Source organism: Pteropus alecto, unplaced genomic scaffold (assembly GCF_000325575.1).
Source record: "Pteropus alecto unplaced genomic scaffold, ASM32557v1 scaffold98, whole genome shotgun sequence".
Lineage (NCBI taxonomy): Eukaryota > Metazoa > Chordata > Mammalia > Chiroptera > Pteropodidae > Pteropus > Pteropus alecto.
Window position 1 is genome coordinate 21,482,217 of NW_006443570.1, and position 14,889 is coordinate 21,497,105.

Below are 14,889 nucleotides of genomic sequence, written 5' to 3' on the forward strand. Positions count from 1 at the left end.
GGGTAAAAAAGACTGATGCTGGCCCGACAGTTTGTTCCCCCCAAATACCATTCCTGCCTTAAAGAAGAGATTAAAAATAAAATAAAAACTTCTAGTCTTTTCTTATCGTGATGTATTTGGAGCTTAAAATAGCAAACCTTAAACTTCTTGATCTCTGTCCTCTCTCCCTCCCCCCAACGGATCCCTTTCTTTAATTGTATAAAAAGATTTTGAAATTCTTCCTTGATTCTTTCCTGCCTCCTGGGAAAGGGGTGAATTGGCACCAGCTTTAAGGCTGCAGTCCTGATGTTGATCTGAATTCCTTTTCTTGCTCTTTTGCTAGTTAAAAGATTCCTTGCTGTGACACATGGATCTGTATTCAGAGGGCTTTGAATTTGTAAGGTGGCTGGAACTGCCTTCTGAGTTAAAGAACTTCTTTTAAGTAGACATTTTCCCCTTCTTTTTTAAAAAGTGATTTCTCAAGCATCAGGCTGTCATCAGCCTACTAATTGTTTTGCCTCTAAGCAGGACCAAGACTTGGGCAAATTACTTCTGGCTGTTGAGCTGTTAGGCCAGAAGCTGCTGGCCAAATGGCTGTTATCACAAGGTGTCGTGCCTGCAGGGGCCTGCACTAGCCCCAGCCGCTGCTCCCAGGCTAGAGCTCGGGCTGAGTCCCAAGCCCACCAGTTGGGGTGGAGGCTCTCACTTTGCTGCCCTTTCCAGATTGTGGCAGGGAGGTGGGGCTCTCGCAAAAGCCAATGGAGGGAAAAGGAGACTTGGTCTCTGCTCTTCCTGGTCTGAAGTGTGGATTTTTTATTATTGTAGAGAATATAGTTCTCAGCCCAGGGTGAAGAGGCAGAGACCCCAGTTCTGTTAGGTTTACTTCAGTAGTGTGTTCCAAGTGAAACACCATATGGTGGTTTTCAACCCTGGCCGATATTCAGTGTTACCTGGGGAGCTTTGAAAATACACATTCCCAGCGCTTGTTCACTGTTACCTACCCAGCATACAGCACAGTGCCTGGTACACAGGATATGCATTATGTAAAGTTAGTTAAGTGCATGGGAAACACATTTTGTCTGTCCAGACTGTCTAGGAAAGTGAGGAGGTACAGTCTCTTAGCCAATCATTTATACATACACAATCCAGAGTAAGCTGTAAGATGTACCCTACCTTCCCATATCAAGTCATGCAGCTCCTGTCCTTCCGAGGTAGGGGCCTGGTGATTATTAGTGTTAACGTGCTTTTAGGTCACTACTGTACTCAGGTATCTACTGCTTAGTGATCTAGGGGGATGCTGAGAATATATAATCATAACAAGAATAAGAATTACAGCTTTCATTGATTGAATATGCACTTTGCCAGGCCCTGTCTCAGTGCTTTGCATGTATTTATATAATCCTCACATAACCCTTTGAGTGAAGCACTCTTGTGCTGAGTAGTTTTCCCAGTCATGCTGATAAGTCATTGAGACAGTATTTGAACTCTGGCCCTTTGCCTGAGCTGTGCCGAATTACCTAAAAACTGACCAAGGCTGTCACTTCAGAAGGCATCTTCCATGTGCTAAGCACAGAGATGAAAAGTGCTTTACATGTGCTGCTTCATTTAATTTTCACAAGAATGCTATGTGTGTGTTATGTGTCGCAGAGTCAGCTCCAACTCTTGGCAACTGTGAATGAGTGATGTTCACAATTTCCTGTCCTGAGCAGCCTTGCTTAGCTCCTGTAGACTCATGCAATAGCTTCTTTTGTGGAGTCAGTTCATCTCATATTTGATCTTCATTTTTTCCTGCTGCCTTTATTTTTCCCATCATTATTGTCTTTTTCAAAGAATCCTGCCTTCTCATGATGTGCCCATAGTAGGACATTTTTAGTTTGGTCATTTTTACCTCCAGTGATGTTTCAAGGCTTAATTTGCTCTCTGACCCACTTGTTCATCTTTCTGGCAGTCCAGGGTATCCTCCAGCACTGAATTTCAAAAGAATCCATTTTTTCCTGTTAGCCTTTTTCATTGTCCAACTTTTGCCTCTGTACGTAGTAATTGGGAATACCAGGGTGTGGGTGATCTTAGCCTTGGTCTCTAATGACACATCTTTGCTCTTGGTCATCTTTCTTAATTCTTCTATTGCTGCCTTTCTGAGTCTCAGCCTTTCTTCTTGGCTGCACTCTCCGTTTGAATTGATGACTGAACCAAGGTAAGCAGAATCATCTGGTCAGTTAGCCTTCCTTTTAAAGCCTGTTCTTTTTCCCTGTGCCTCACTGTGTCTGACAGGGAGCACAGTATTAGGCATATTTGGGAAGCAAGTACAGCCTCTTCTTTGGCAGGAATTTCTGAGCCAGGGTATTTCTGGGGATAAGGCAGGATACGATCTTGAGCACACCAAACACAGACTGTTGGAAAGGGAGAGTTCAGAAGAGTGATTGAAATCCTTCAGTTCTCTGAAGATGGCCTTCTGAACTTTCAAGCACATAGAATCCATCAACTCCTTGTCTTCTTTTAGTTAACCCAGTTCCCGCAACACACGCACACACACACACATACACTCATACACTCATACATATACACTCATACACTCATACACTCATACACTCTATCCCTACCCCAGGGAAGAATGTCTGTGGCAGCAAAGAAAGAGCCCTTTGAGCAGCCAACAGGGTGAAAACAGCCAAGGTCCCAGGACCCCAGGGACATTTCCAGCCTGTGGTTTGCTGCCCTAACCCAAAGGAGCTCCTGATTGGCTGATCATCTCTGAAAGATTAGAATTTCTGTGGAAGGGCAGAATTGACAAGAGAAGGTAAAAAATAATCCGAGAGATAAGCAGTGGTAACAAATGGGAGAGGGCTGCCATGATGGTGGGGATAGGTGCTGGGACAGCTGTGTGCCTTGTGGCCCTAGTGGTCTACTTATAGACACTTTCGTTAGACTCCTCTATTTGTTGCATTGAGGTGACCTTTCAGTGTTTAACTTATAACTCTGTAACAGAAAATGCTTATCTATTCCCTAATGTTCTTTAAGACCCACTTAGGATTATAGGGCATGCTAGCAGGCAGCAAGCTCAGATACCTACTGTCACCTAACTGCATGAAGCGCGTGGGGAATTTCCACAAAGACCTTCTCCATGTGCTTATGAAACAGAGGAATAATCTCTTCCCCAGAGAAACATGCTTCTTGCCTGTTTTTCTGGAAACATATCCCTTTTAGTGTAGCTTCTATTGTCTAACCTTTGATAGTGATTTAGGAGAGGAAAGGAATTCACTTTTGTCTCAGCTCTATCCTGTGTAAACCAAGAGTGTAAAATGCAAGCCAGGAGGCGATAGGGGTGATGGGCCTGGGGCAAACTTGTGAGTGCATCCTTCATCTCAAAAGGGCGGCCATACTGGAATGCAAACCTGGTTGGTTGAATCTTCTAGAATGTTTGCACAATGTGGAATCTTCTGAATTCTGAGCGATGTCAGTTAATTCAAATTTAAAACATTGTGTGTGTGTGTGTGTGTGCGCGCGCGCGCACATGTGTGCGCGTGTGTCAAACGACACATCTAAGGGCCTAGTTTCACCCTTGGGTGGCCTGTTGGTGATCTTGGCCTTAAGAGCTATTTTGGTGCAGCAACACCCCACACTGTGCTCTGTTTGTACCTGGCAGTCTACGGGGCACCTGTATGGAGTTTCGCTCAGGGAAGCCCCAGGAGTACTCGGGAGCAGGGAGTGCATGTTTTCCAGGGAGTTTACAGTCTTCTTACAGAGAAAAAGCCCTACCTGCATCAGAGAAGCGATAAAGAACAGAGAAGATGGCACGTGCAAGGGGTGAGAAGGCAAGCCTGGGGTCCCCCAGAGTGGTCAGAGAAGGCCTCTGTGGGGACAGGATTTGCCATGGGCCTGGAAGGGGAGGGGAGCAGGAACATTTTAGAGAGATTTCCTAACGTGAGCTCAAAAGTGGTCATAACTCTTTACCATAGCACTGGACCATTTTCTTTACACTTTTCTTTACGTAGCATTTGACTATTTTCAAAGCGTTTTTCCCAATAGGTGTTCCTGACAGCGGTGCTGCGAGATGTGGGAACTCACATGTACAGAGACTGAGAAAAAATGTGCCAGGCACCGAGCACCCTGCCAGCACTTTATATACTCTCCCCCATATTATTCTCCAAACAACCCTGTGAGGTAGGTGGTATTAATCCCCATTTTCAAGTGAGGGAATTCAGGCTCAGAGAATTAAAGTGATTCACCCAAGCCATGTAAGTTAGCAAGTGACAGAGGTGGGATTCAAGCCCAGGCCCGTCTCCAAAACACAACCTCTTTCCTTCACAAAGGTGTTCTGGACCACACAGCTATGAAAATCAGACCTAGGACTCAAACCCAGATCCTGAGAGGGCCTTAGCTTATTGGGAGCAGAAAAAGAGCCTGCATTGAAAGCAGGACTAGAGAAGTGGGCTAAAAAGTTTATACCAAATACACAGATGATGTAAGCAGCCATTAAAGGGTTTTGAGCAGAGCCATGAGATGATGACTGTGGTGTTTAAGGAAAATTATTCTGGTAGAAGGAACTAGAGGAAGAAAGACTGTCCTGGCAGACTAATGAGAGGGTACGGGCCAGGGTGCTGACAGAGGGCGTGGCTTGTCACAGAGACAGGACCAAAGGCTTGAAAAGCAGTTTTCAGCCCCTTTTGGCACTTCCACGAGTACTTTAAAGAGAAGCGCTTGCTGTTATGAATTGCTAGTATGTCGTTATGACTGAGGCAACCATTCCTAGAGTTCTCTGGTGAGCCCTTTGGGCATCCGACTCCATTTTAGAAAAACCCATTTCCATTTTGCACCCAATTTTCTCTTCTCAGTGTGTTTCACAGTTGGTAGGTGGTTTGTTATTGTTGGTTTTTAAATTTTACCCAGTGCGGCCCTCGCCTGAAAGAAAACACTGACCCTACTGGCCACAATTTAAAACATTTTGACCTCTGCCCAAGCATTTCTGGATCTTTCTCTTTGTTTAGTTTCTAAGAGTGAGGATTAGGAACTGGCTGGGAATCCCAAACAAGGCTTGGTGTTTTTTGAGGTGGAAATGAGGGAAGGGGTTTCCTTCCTTTCCCACTTCTCTCACCGCTTTCACCCCGCCATCTGCTTGCAGAGGGACTTTTTCAGAACTGGATACATTGTCAGGGATGAAACAAGAAAGCTCTGGTCACTTTTAGCTATTTGAAACAGATAAACAACAACAAAAATCTACCATACTTTTGGCCCTTTGCCATCTGTTTAACTGAAAGAGGCCTCCTGTTGCTCAAAGAATGACCGTTGGCTGAAGCAAAGTGAACAGGTGGGAGGAACCAACCACCACATGTACATAAACTCCAAGCAAGGCCTTTGCAGCTGACAGGAAAATAATTTTTGGGGGAGGCAGTCCTTGTACAGGGAGTGTCTGTATAAAGTTTTTTGAAGTAAGAAGTTTATTTGATATCCTTGGAGTTTGGGGCTAATATGGATGAGATAGGAACACAAGTCTCTTAGATTCCAAGCTCTTGTTATAGAAGTTTTAACAAGTTATGTAGCAGGTGGTTTTTTTTTTTTTTAAGTGGAAGGGTCATTAAGCTAAATGACCTTTTAAAAAGTTATATTTTTTCTTGTAGTAGACTATACATAACAATGACCGTGTTAGCCATCTTTAAGTGTACATTTCAGTGGCATTAGGTACATTCACGTTGTCGCAACCATCGTCACCATCTCCAGAACTTTCTCATTTTCCCCAGCTGAAACTCTATACCTATTAAACAGTAACTCCTCATTCTCGTTCCTTCCAGCCCCTGGCAACCACTGTTCTACTTTCTGTCTCTGAGTTTGACTACTCTAAGTACCTCATATAGATGGAGTGATTACAGTATTTGTCATTTTGTGTCTGGCTTATTTCACTTAGCGTAACATTTTCAAGGTTCATCCATGTTGTAGCCTGTGTCAGAATTTCCTTTGTTTTTAAGGCTAATATTCCATTGTATGTGCATACCACATTTTGCTTATCCATTCATCTATCTGTAGACATTGAATTAAATTGTAAGGTCTCTTGTAACTTTGTGATTGTATGAATCTCTGATCTTCCTTTTGTAGCCTCCTTTTGTTTTTCTGTCCATAAAATAGGACTGACAATTATGGATTCTTTGTTGGGGCGGGGGAAGGTGAGGATTAATTGAAATTGTGTTAGTAATGTTTTTTTGAAGAAAGGTATATGATTTAATGACAGAGTGTTACTTGTTTTCAGTGTCTGAAGGCTGGAAGAAGTCATTTAGAAAAAGTTTGTAAGTTGTGGAGCACAGACCCACTAAAGGTGAGCACTTAGGACCTTGCCAGGGAATCCTTTCTGCCTTTCCAGAACCCTCTGGTCAGTAGGTCTCCTTGGAGCTCCATTTCTCTGTCTTTGACTTTTCTCTGGAGGTCTGTGAACTGGGATAATTAATATGGAGCTAGGAGTCAGTTGTCCACAGGGTCACTTCATGCAGGACAAGTACCTCAACTGAGAGATTTAAAATTCACAAGCAATTTAGTCGAGAGAGAATTATGACACCTGAGAAGGAGCTAACCCTAATATTTACCTTTAGAAATTGACAGGTTGTTTAAAAATAGTGAAATATGTTGGCACAGGGAAGGGAGGATGGAGTCTAGTGCCTGCCTACCCCGTGGTAAATTAGAGGAGACAAACACATCCTGTGAATTTATGGCTGTGCAGTGGAATCTGTTTTTAGGGTTTCTGGAAGCCTGCTGGGTTGTTAATAAATAAGGCAAACTGAGATGCCAGTCTTGAGTAGTGAGACTCTTTTGAGTGATAGCTTCTTAAGGGAAGCTGCCTTTGACCTCAGTGGCATTGATTTTTGGCAGCCCCGTTCTTACATTTTAAAGTTGCCCAAAGCTCTCTTTTTCTTCTTTGAACCAAAACTCTATTGGGGTATTTTTCTCTTTTAAAAGTAATGCAGGATCATTGTAGAAAATTGGAAAATACAAGAAGTACACAGGCGGGAAAAGTCCTATTGGCTTTCTACCAGAGGTAATTGATATTCTTTTGTCACAAAGCAGCCTTACCTTTTTCTGTGTATGCATATTTCCATGTAAGAATATATTCTTTTAAAAGATGATCTCTAATAGCTACATGATATTCCACTATATACATGTACCATACTTTAACAATTCCCTATTGTGAGAAACTTAGGCCAGTTCCAAGTTTTGTTATAATAATCAGTGCTATTGTAAAGTTTTAATGTACATCTTTGTGCACGTCTTTGGTTGTTCTCACAGGAAAAAATCCTAAGAAGAAGTGCTGGGTCAAAGATTCTGTTATCTTTAGTTATTATTTCTTTTTCGTCTGTTCTATCCTCAATTTCATCTTCTTTTTCATTATTTTAATTTCTTTTGACTTTCCCTGTTTTCTTTTGATTATTCTCAACTCTACAGTATTGCTTCTTTTTTTTTATTGTCTTTAAATGGAGATTTAAAAAACTGCAGCTGCATTTTTAGTTCCCTTATAATATTTCTCCCTTTATTCAGTCCCTCCCCCGCCCCCCCTTTTAACATTTTGGTCTAAAAAGCATATATTTTCCACATTTTCATTCTGTTTCCAGTGGTCTGCTTTTGGTATCTTGAATGTAACATTTTGCTCTTGTATTGTAAAATATTTCTGGAAGCTTCATAGTCTGCATTGTTTATTTGTCCTTGAGTTAAGAAAGTTTTGTCAGGTTCTGTATTTGCTCACAGACAGGGCGTGAATTTCTACTTGGTTCTCCTCTGTCTGCCTTGGTTTCCAACAAGATCTCCTTTCAAATCTTGAGTTCGTTAGCGTAAATTTATATCACCTTTTCAGCTCTTAAGTATCACGACGAGAGTGGGGAGATGCTGGACATCTGGGCAGTTCTAGCAGAACGTCTCTGTTCTTTTTCTTCTGTTCGTTGGAGCTGCTGAGATGGGGACAACTTTATGCTCAGGGCTTTTTCTTTTCTTTTCTTCCTAGTAGCTGTATGCCAGGACTGTGGCCAGCCCACCTGTTCGTCACATCTGGGCAAGCTTTTGCCGACCTGCTATAGATACCACACCTTTGCCTTTGGACCTCTAAACCCATGCTTTTCAGATACTGCTTTTCCAGAGCAGTAAATAGCCCAAGCGAAATGCTTACGCTATCTCTCAGGCCCCTCTTTTCCTCTGGGCCTTGCCCTTCTGAGTAAGGGATCATTAGTGGAATTCGACCAGGGTCTCTTTCACTTAATCTCTGTATACTACATCTACTCCTCAGGAGGGCAATGGCAAATCTGGCCTTGGTAGCCTTTTCAAATCTGGTCCCAGCTACACTATTTATATCTAGCAGTGACTCCTTTTCCTCTTTCATGTCCTTATACCAAGCATAAATCTTCTGGGTTATTATTTAGTGAAGAGAGACTAACCCTAAGCTGGCATGGATCCCTGTTATTTTCCATTGGGTGCACCATTTATTGTTCCCTCGCTGGCCTGCTGCTGAGTATTGCTCTGGGCTGTACGACTTCAAAGCCATTCCCCCTGAGGTGGCTGTCCTTAAACTAAAACTAAAACCAAAGACATTTCTGAGCTCTTTAAAATATAATAATAATAATAATAATAAAACACCCTGTGAATTCTCTGCTTTTCATGTGGTTCCTAGCCTCCCTCTGACAGCATGACCTGTTCTGGGTTGCCAGCTCTGATTCCTTTGATGTCTGTCTCCAGGATACCTCTCTGGAATCTGTGCAGGGAAGAGTGAAATTGTCTGGTGCAAGTGTGTTGGGTGAGGGGGAGGTGAGGAGAGACCCCACTAACTTTGTGTACGTGTTCGGAAGGAAATGAAGGTTTAACTGGCAATAATCCTGGAAGAACATATGTTCTCCTTGATTATGGAGAATATTTCAGTTTTTCTTTCCTTTTCATCTCTCACCCGCAAGTTTTTCCTTAAAGCGCTACTTCAGTATTCATTGTGTTTTGATCATTGACTGATGGTTTTCTTGAGGTATTTTTGTTGTTTCCCAAGTTTTTCAAAGCAGGCTCTCTCCTCTGACCACTTCCCTCTCTAGTATGCTCAGGTTCTCTTTTTTAGTCATACCTCTCCCTTTTTTCCCTTTAAAAAAACAAACAAAAAACCCACAACATTTATTTTCTTATTACACAGAATTTAAAATATATACAAAAGAAGACAATAATATCACGAACTCCCATAATACCCATATCCAGTTGCAACCGTGATCAACTCATAGTGGATCTTGTTTTCAACTACACCTCTCCCACCCTACCTTCCCCCCATTACTGTGAAGCGAGTCTCAGACATTTTAGCAGTTTAGCCATAAATATATAAATGTGTAACTATAAAAAGTAAGAATTTGAAAATAACCAATACTGTCATTGCACCCCCAAGTTAATAATTCCTTAATATCAAGTATTTAATCATGTTCAAATATCCCACATCTCATTTTATACATATGTAAGAGTCAGCTTTTAAAATTACATGTATATCGTGATTAATCTCAAGCTTTTTTCACTTACGTATTTACCACAGCAGGCCTAGAGAGCTCTAATTTAACAGCCCCCCACTCTAGCAAGGGGAATTCAGTGAAAGGCATTCCATCTAGGACACTGGCCAGGCTCTTACCTGGAAGATGGCAGGTCCCATGCTGCAGACCCTCCTACTCACACAGCCCCTGTGACTGGAGTCTTGGGGCTCCTTCTCCCCTTTGGAGCCCCTGGAGGCTATGGACAGTTTTCCCATAAACTCTGACTGTCTGGGGTCACAGCAAATTTTTGTTAAATATGTCATACCAAACTAATAGCATTTTTTAAATTAAACTTATTAGGATGACATCGGTTAATAAAATTCTGTAAGTTTCAAGTATACAATTCAGTAATTCATCATTTGTATGTTGCATTGTGTGTTCCCTACCCAAAGTTAAACCTCCTTTTCTCACCATATATTTGACCCCCTTTACCCTTATCTACCTTACGTCTCCCCCATCAAACTATAGCATTTAAAAATATTATTCTTTTTTTCTTATTTAACAAACTTGCAGAGCACTCACTTTGTACTGAACATTGTTCTAGCTTACATTTACCAGAGGGAAAGGATTATTTTTCTGTTTTTTTTATATTAATAAGTATTGTGATGGTGGACACGTGTCCCGCATTTCCTGGGACACTCCCAGTCTTATATCATTTTTACTGTTTTCGGTTAAGGTGAGTTTATATGTATAAATATGAACTGTGATGCCTTTGGAAAGTATTTCATATATACCTGCAAGTTAGGAAGAAAATCTATTATAAGGCCAGGTATTCTGCAAACTGGTTTAGCCAACAGCTTTGACACCTGACTGAGGTTTTATATGCCTTTTAAGTCAGGGGTCCGTAGCTTCCTTCTTTCCTCACTGTTTGGCCAGGATTTGACATTCTAGAAAGGAGGCAGGCTGACACACCTTGCTGTTCTCTCCCTGTTTTTCTGCAGCTCAGTGCTTTTTATCCTGTCCTGGTCCTTTTTTTTTTTTTTTTCATAGCAGTGTTCTGTCTTCTGGCCACTTTTGGGGATTAGGAGGTGTGGAAGGAAAAATCATTGGGCCAAGCCGCATAGCCTGTCCATTGACAGACGGGGCTTTCCCTGGGGCGAATTCTGGCCGGGTCCGGGACGATGCATAAGCAACGTGTAAGGGTTGCACCTGTCGTGCAGGCACGCTCCAAGGCACGCACAGCTGTGGCACTCAGACAAAGGGCCGCTCTCTCACTCTAATAGGAAGAGAAAGGTAAAACGAAACCTAAAGAGTTTGTAATGGAGAATAGTTTTGGTCTCGTGAGAGAAGATAGCTTTAGCCAGGCCTTCTAGTAAATGCTGTTATGCCTGATTGCATGTCTTCAGTTCATGGGTTGAATGAGTGACATGTTAGTGATATGATGAGACCCCAGCCATCCTTTGGGGGACAGTTGATGTAAGCAGGAAGGGGACTAAGGATAGTGTAGCCTCATGGCAGCAGGACTGCAGGTTTTATTTTAGGTAAGTTTGAAGGATGCTAAGCAGACCCTCTTGCAGCTGCCACGGTATGAAAGGTGGCTCTGTTCTCCAAAGAACTACAATAGTCAATACCCACATTAATAGTGTTTTCTCCCAGAGCTCTATCAGAGTAAGCCCCTTCTGTTATTCACAGTCGTGTTCTGCACGGCTCAGGGTCTTATACACAGTAGGCCTCAGTCAATATGTATTGCTTGAACCAGTGCATGGATCATCAATTAGAATGCTTATTAATTGCATCCTTCCGTCGATCCCAAAGCTGGTGTCTTGTCCTTTTCACACGACCTTACCAGATCTCTAAACATTATCACCTCTCGTTTTCTAGGGTCCTTATTTTGCCTCAGCCAGAAGATTCAAGGGCTTCCTGAGTTTTCCCCCAGCCACACCCCAACCCAATTTCATAGCTCTCAGTTTCCAAGAATTGCCCTTTCCCAAACCTCATCACCTGGTTGGCTACCCACAAAATAGCCTCTGGTTTGTCCTTGTCCTGTTGGCATAGTCATCCAGTGGTAGCCCCCTGCTCCTCAGTGATGTTAAGGCGAGAGGATTTTTGGCTGCCTTGACCACATAATACAAGACCACATAATACAAGAGAGGTGGTGACCTCTTGCCAGAGAATCCCCAGGAACTTAGGAATTGGGTTGGAGTTCTGGGGCTGTTTTAAAGAGCACAGCAAAATGATACAACGATGAGTGGCAGCAAATGAAGACTCTGTCCAGCTAGAAAATCATCTTGCAAATGGGTTAGGAGAATGTTCTTACTTGGGTTAGAATTTAGCCAGACTTGAGATTTTACTGATCATTATTTCAAGAACTTTTTGAGACGTGACCTCCTGCTTTCTTCTTATTGTAAATCCTAAAATGTTCATAGCATTTATTACTTTTATAACCTTGAAGTTAAAAAAGGAAATATTTACTTAAAAATAAATGGAAATTTGAGAACATCATGTCATTTGTTAAGGCATATACCCATGTCTTCCCCCAATTGTTTATTTTTCAGTTAATAAAGGGCCAACGGGATGTTTGTGCTCGAGGCTTAAGGACCTTGGCTGTTTGCATTGGAGTCTGTGGATTTAGTCCAAATTGATAGTGTTCTGGTATTCTTGTAGACTTTTATTTATTATTACTATTTTTTTTCCTTTTATAAAAAGCAGCTTAGATGAAGGCATGTTTCTCCAGCCCACAACACTGAGTTCAGGATAAACTGGTTTATGATAAATAGGAATCTGAACTTACTATAGGGGTCTTGAATATTTTTTAAATGTGTTGTTTTCAGTTAGTGGGAGGTAAAGATGAAAGGACATTACAAGATAAGCCCTGTGAGTAATTTTATGTTGCAGTGAGGAGTTGAGATAGATGGGATTTGTGCATAGTCCCGATGCAGAAAGTGTCCCGAAGCAGAATGCTGCCTGGGACTCATCAGTAGGACGGGGGCCCTCGTTTTGCCTGGGATTTGAGAATTGAGCATGTGGTGAGTCTAATATTAGAAAATCAGTTCTTACCCTTCCCCCATCTTTATCCTTAAAGCTCTTAAAATATGGGCACTGAGTCTCTTCCCCATCCTTTCTTTGGTATTCTTTCTGTGAGCAGTCATTGAATTTATTTCTTGGCTTCTTATCTTTTTATTAATCAGATTTTTTCACTTGGCCGAACTCTTCTCCCAGAGGCCTTGCCTTGGTATAAGGTGAACACTTGCCAGTGAGCATGGTTCTGTGTTTCAGATGTCTTCTGTCAATGCAACCTGAAGTACAGAATCATACCAGAAAAACCGAATACCTTTTATGTGATTGGTTATATTGTGTCTTGGTCCCAGTGCCACCAAATTATCTTGCATTTTGGAACTTTTGAGGATTTGGAAATGTGAATTTTTAGTCCTCCTGGAGGATTCAGGCTGCAAATATTAAAGTTGGTGGGAAGGGACTATTCCAAATGGTCATGGAGATTGAAACAGCACAGTTAAAGAGGGGGGCCTTGCTGCTTCACCTCTAATTTCCTTTGTGATCTTGGACGATTCAAATCAACTGAAAGGAAATTTTTACCAATCCCTGGCAAATAGCCTTTCTGAGTCTTAGTTTCCTCATCTTTAAAAGAGAGAGTTAATTGGACTGAATAATTCTTCAGTTCTCTCTTCCAAAATTTTATATGAACATCAGGCTGTTGTGTGGGGTCAGATGCAGTTGAGGGATGTTTAGATTTTCTAAGAAAAACCAGTGTACTAGATGACTTGAAATAAATTATAAAATTAACCTTCAAACTAGTTAGTTAATATATGGGATAATAAATACTACTGATAATGAACAGTGACTGTGTGTGAGACATTGTTTTCATTTTTACCTGTATTAATTTATATGTATTTTGAGCTCCATAACAGTCCTATGAGATAAATGCTATTATTAGCCCCATTTTATAGATGTAGAAACTGAGGCACAGTGAAGTTAGGTAACTTTTGTAAGATCACAAATTGGTAAGTGATGCAGCTGGGATTCAAATCCAGGCAGGCTGACTCCTAGCCCAAGCTCCTCTTCACCATTATACCCTACTGCCACTATAATTCACTACCTATGAATGTGCTTCGTTAGATCCCTCAGTGATTTCCCAGCCCTCAGGTAACCTGGAGTAGCCTCAGTGCTTCTTAGGATGCTGGGTGCAGTGGTAAGATGGAGATTGCTAGGACCGATAAGTCAGAGGTAGTAGGAGGAAGTGGCAGGAGGTTGGTCCACATTCTTTGTCTTGTGGATGGCAAGCAGGGAGAGACAACAGACCACTCCGTGTCATTGTACCTAGGAGATACCTAGGAAGGTAGAACATAATCCCTATCTCCTATTGTACCTTCCCAAGCTTCAATTCATCTCTTATGCTGTGGCACTAATCTTTCTTAAGTAGTGTATTCACTCAGTGACTCGTTAGAGCAGTGGTTCTCAGTTACCTGCTGTGCCCAGGCCCTCTGTGCTGGGTGCTGCTCCATCCCACCCAAGTCCAGGTTTACTCTCAGCAGGTAGGTACTGACAGACAAGCCTGTCTCCTCACAAACCCCGTTTTCCTCTCTTTGTGCTGATTGTTCCTCCTGCCTGGAATGTCTTCCCATCTGCTCTCTGCCTGTCCCAGTTCAGTTGTGACCTCTATCAAGCTTTCTCTAACTCTTGGATAGTCCCTTTTTAGAAGCTCTGGTGTTATTCTCGTCAGCAACTTGGCAATTACTTATGTTGATTTGTAGTTTTCATTTTTCTTTCCAAATTGTATTATAAGCACTTTAAAGGAAGGGGAACAGGACCGAGCATTTAGAGCACACTGTTTATGTTTAGGTGGAACTCAGACCAGTTCTAAATTGATTTCTGGAAATTTCAACTTTAATTTCTATTATTAAGGATGGTTAGGTTCACAAATCAGCCCACCAACCTCTGGACCTCAATTCCATTAAGGCCGTTTAAGGAGAAATGGAAATGAGTCCTATTTCATGTAGCTGATAATAAACTTATAAAATTCATTACCTCAATAAGAAAAATAAACAGAAAACTTTAAATCGTTAATGTAATGACAGTGTTCCTACTAAGAGATCATAGGATAACTGTCATCTTTGGGGCTTCTGTTAATGACAGAATGTTCAGGTGTACTGAGCCAGATATGATAAAATAAAACATGTCTGCCAACAATGATTGATTAGTAGCAGCTTTGTGAGCTGAGTGTTAAGGATTTTGAGGCTTTGTCTGATTGCTGTGTCTTGTCAGGGGCTCTGTAGAGGGAAATGGTGGCAGTCATGAAATGTTCTCTATCTTCTTTAAACTCTGATTCCCTCCAAACAGAAGCAGAAGTAAGAAGCTGACAAAGCATGTACCCTGGAGCCCATCATCAGAGTGTATTAGGATGCAAGATATTGCTTCCCCACTCCCACTTTGGTCTATTTTC

The 14,889-nt window shown here is 41.9% G+C and overlaps 1 protein-coding gene across 5 annotated transcripts in view; it reads left to right on the forward strand.

Moving 5' to 3' along the window:
* The window catches only part of NXN (nucleoredoxin), a 140,718-nt gene that overhangs the window by 22,453 nt on the left and 103,376 nt on the right, over positions 1-14,889 (forward strand). For 2 of the 5 annotated variants that reach the window (XM_025041787.1, XM_025041791.1), the window contains exons 1-2: positions 4,048-4,137; positions 6,215-6,280. The exons of 2 other annotated variants lie outside the window; for them this stretch is intronic. In XM_025041787.1, coding sequence (XP_024897555.1) covers positions 4,063-4,137; positions 6,215-6,280 — 141 coding nt within the window. In that variant the 5' untranslated portion in view covers positions 4,048-4,062. Of the gene's footprint in view, positions 1-4,047; positions 4,138-6,214; positions 6,281-14,889 lie in introns of those variants that run through there. One more of the 5 variants, XM_025041789.1, reaches the window with a different exon arrangement.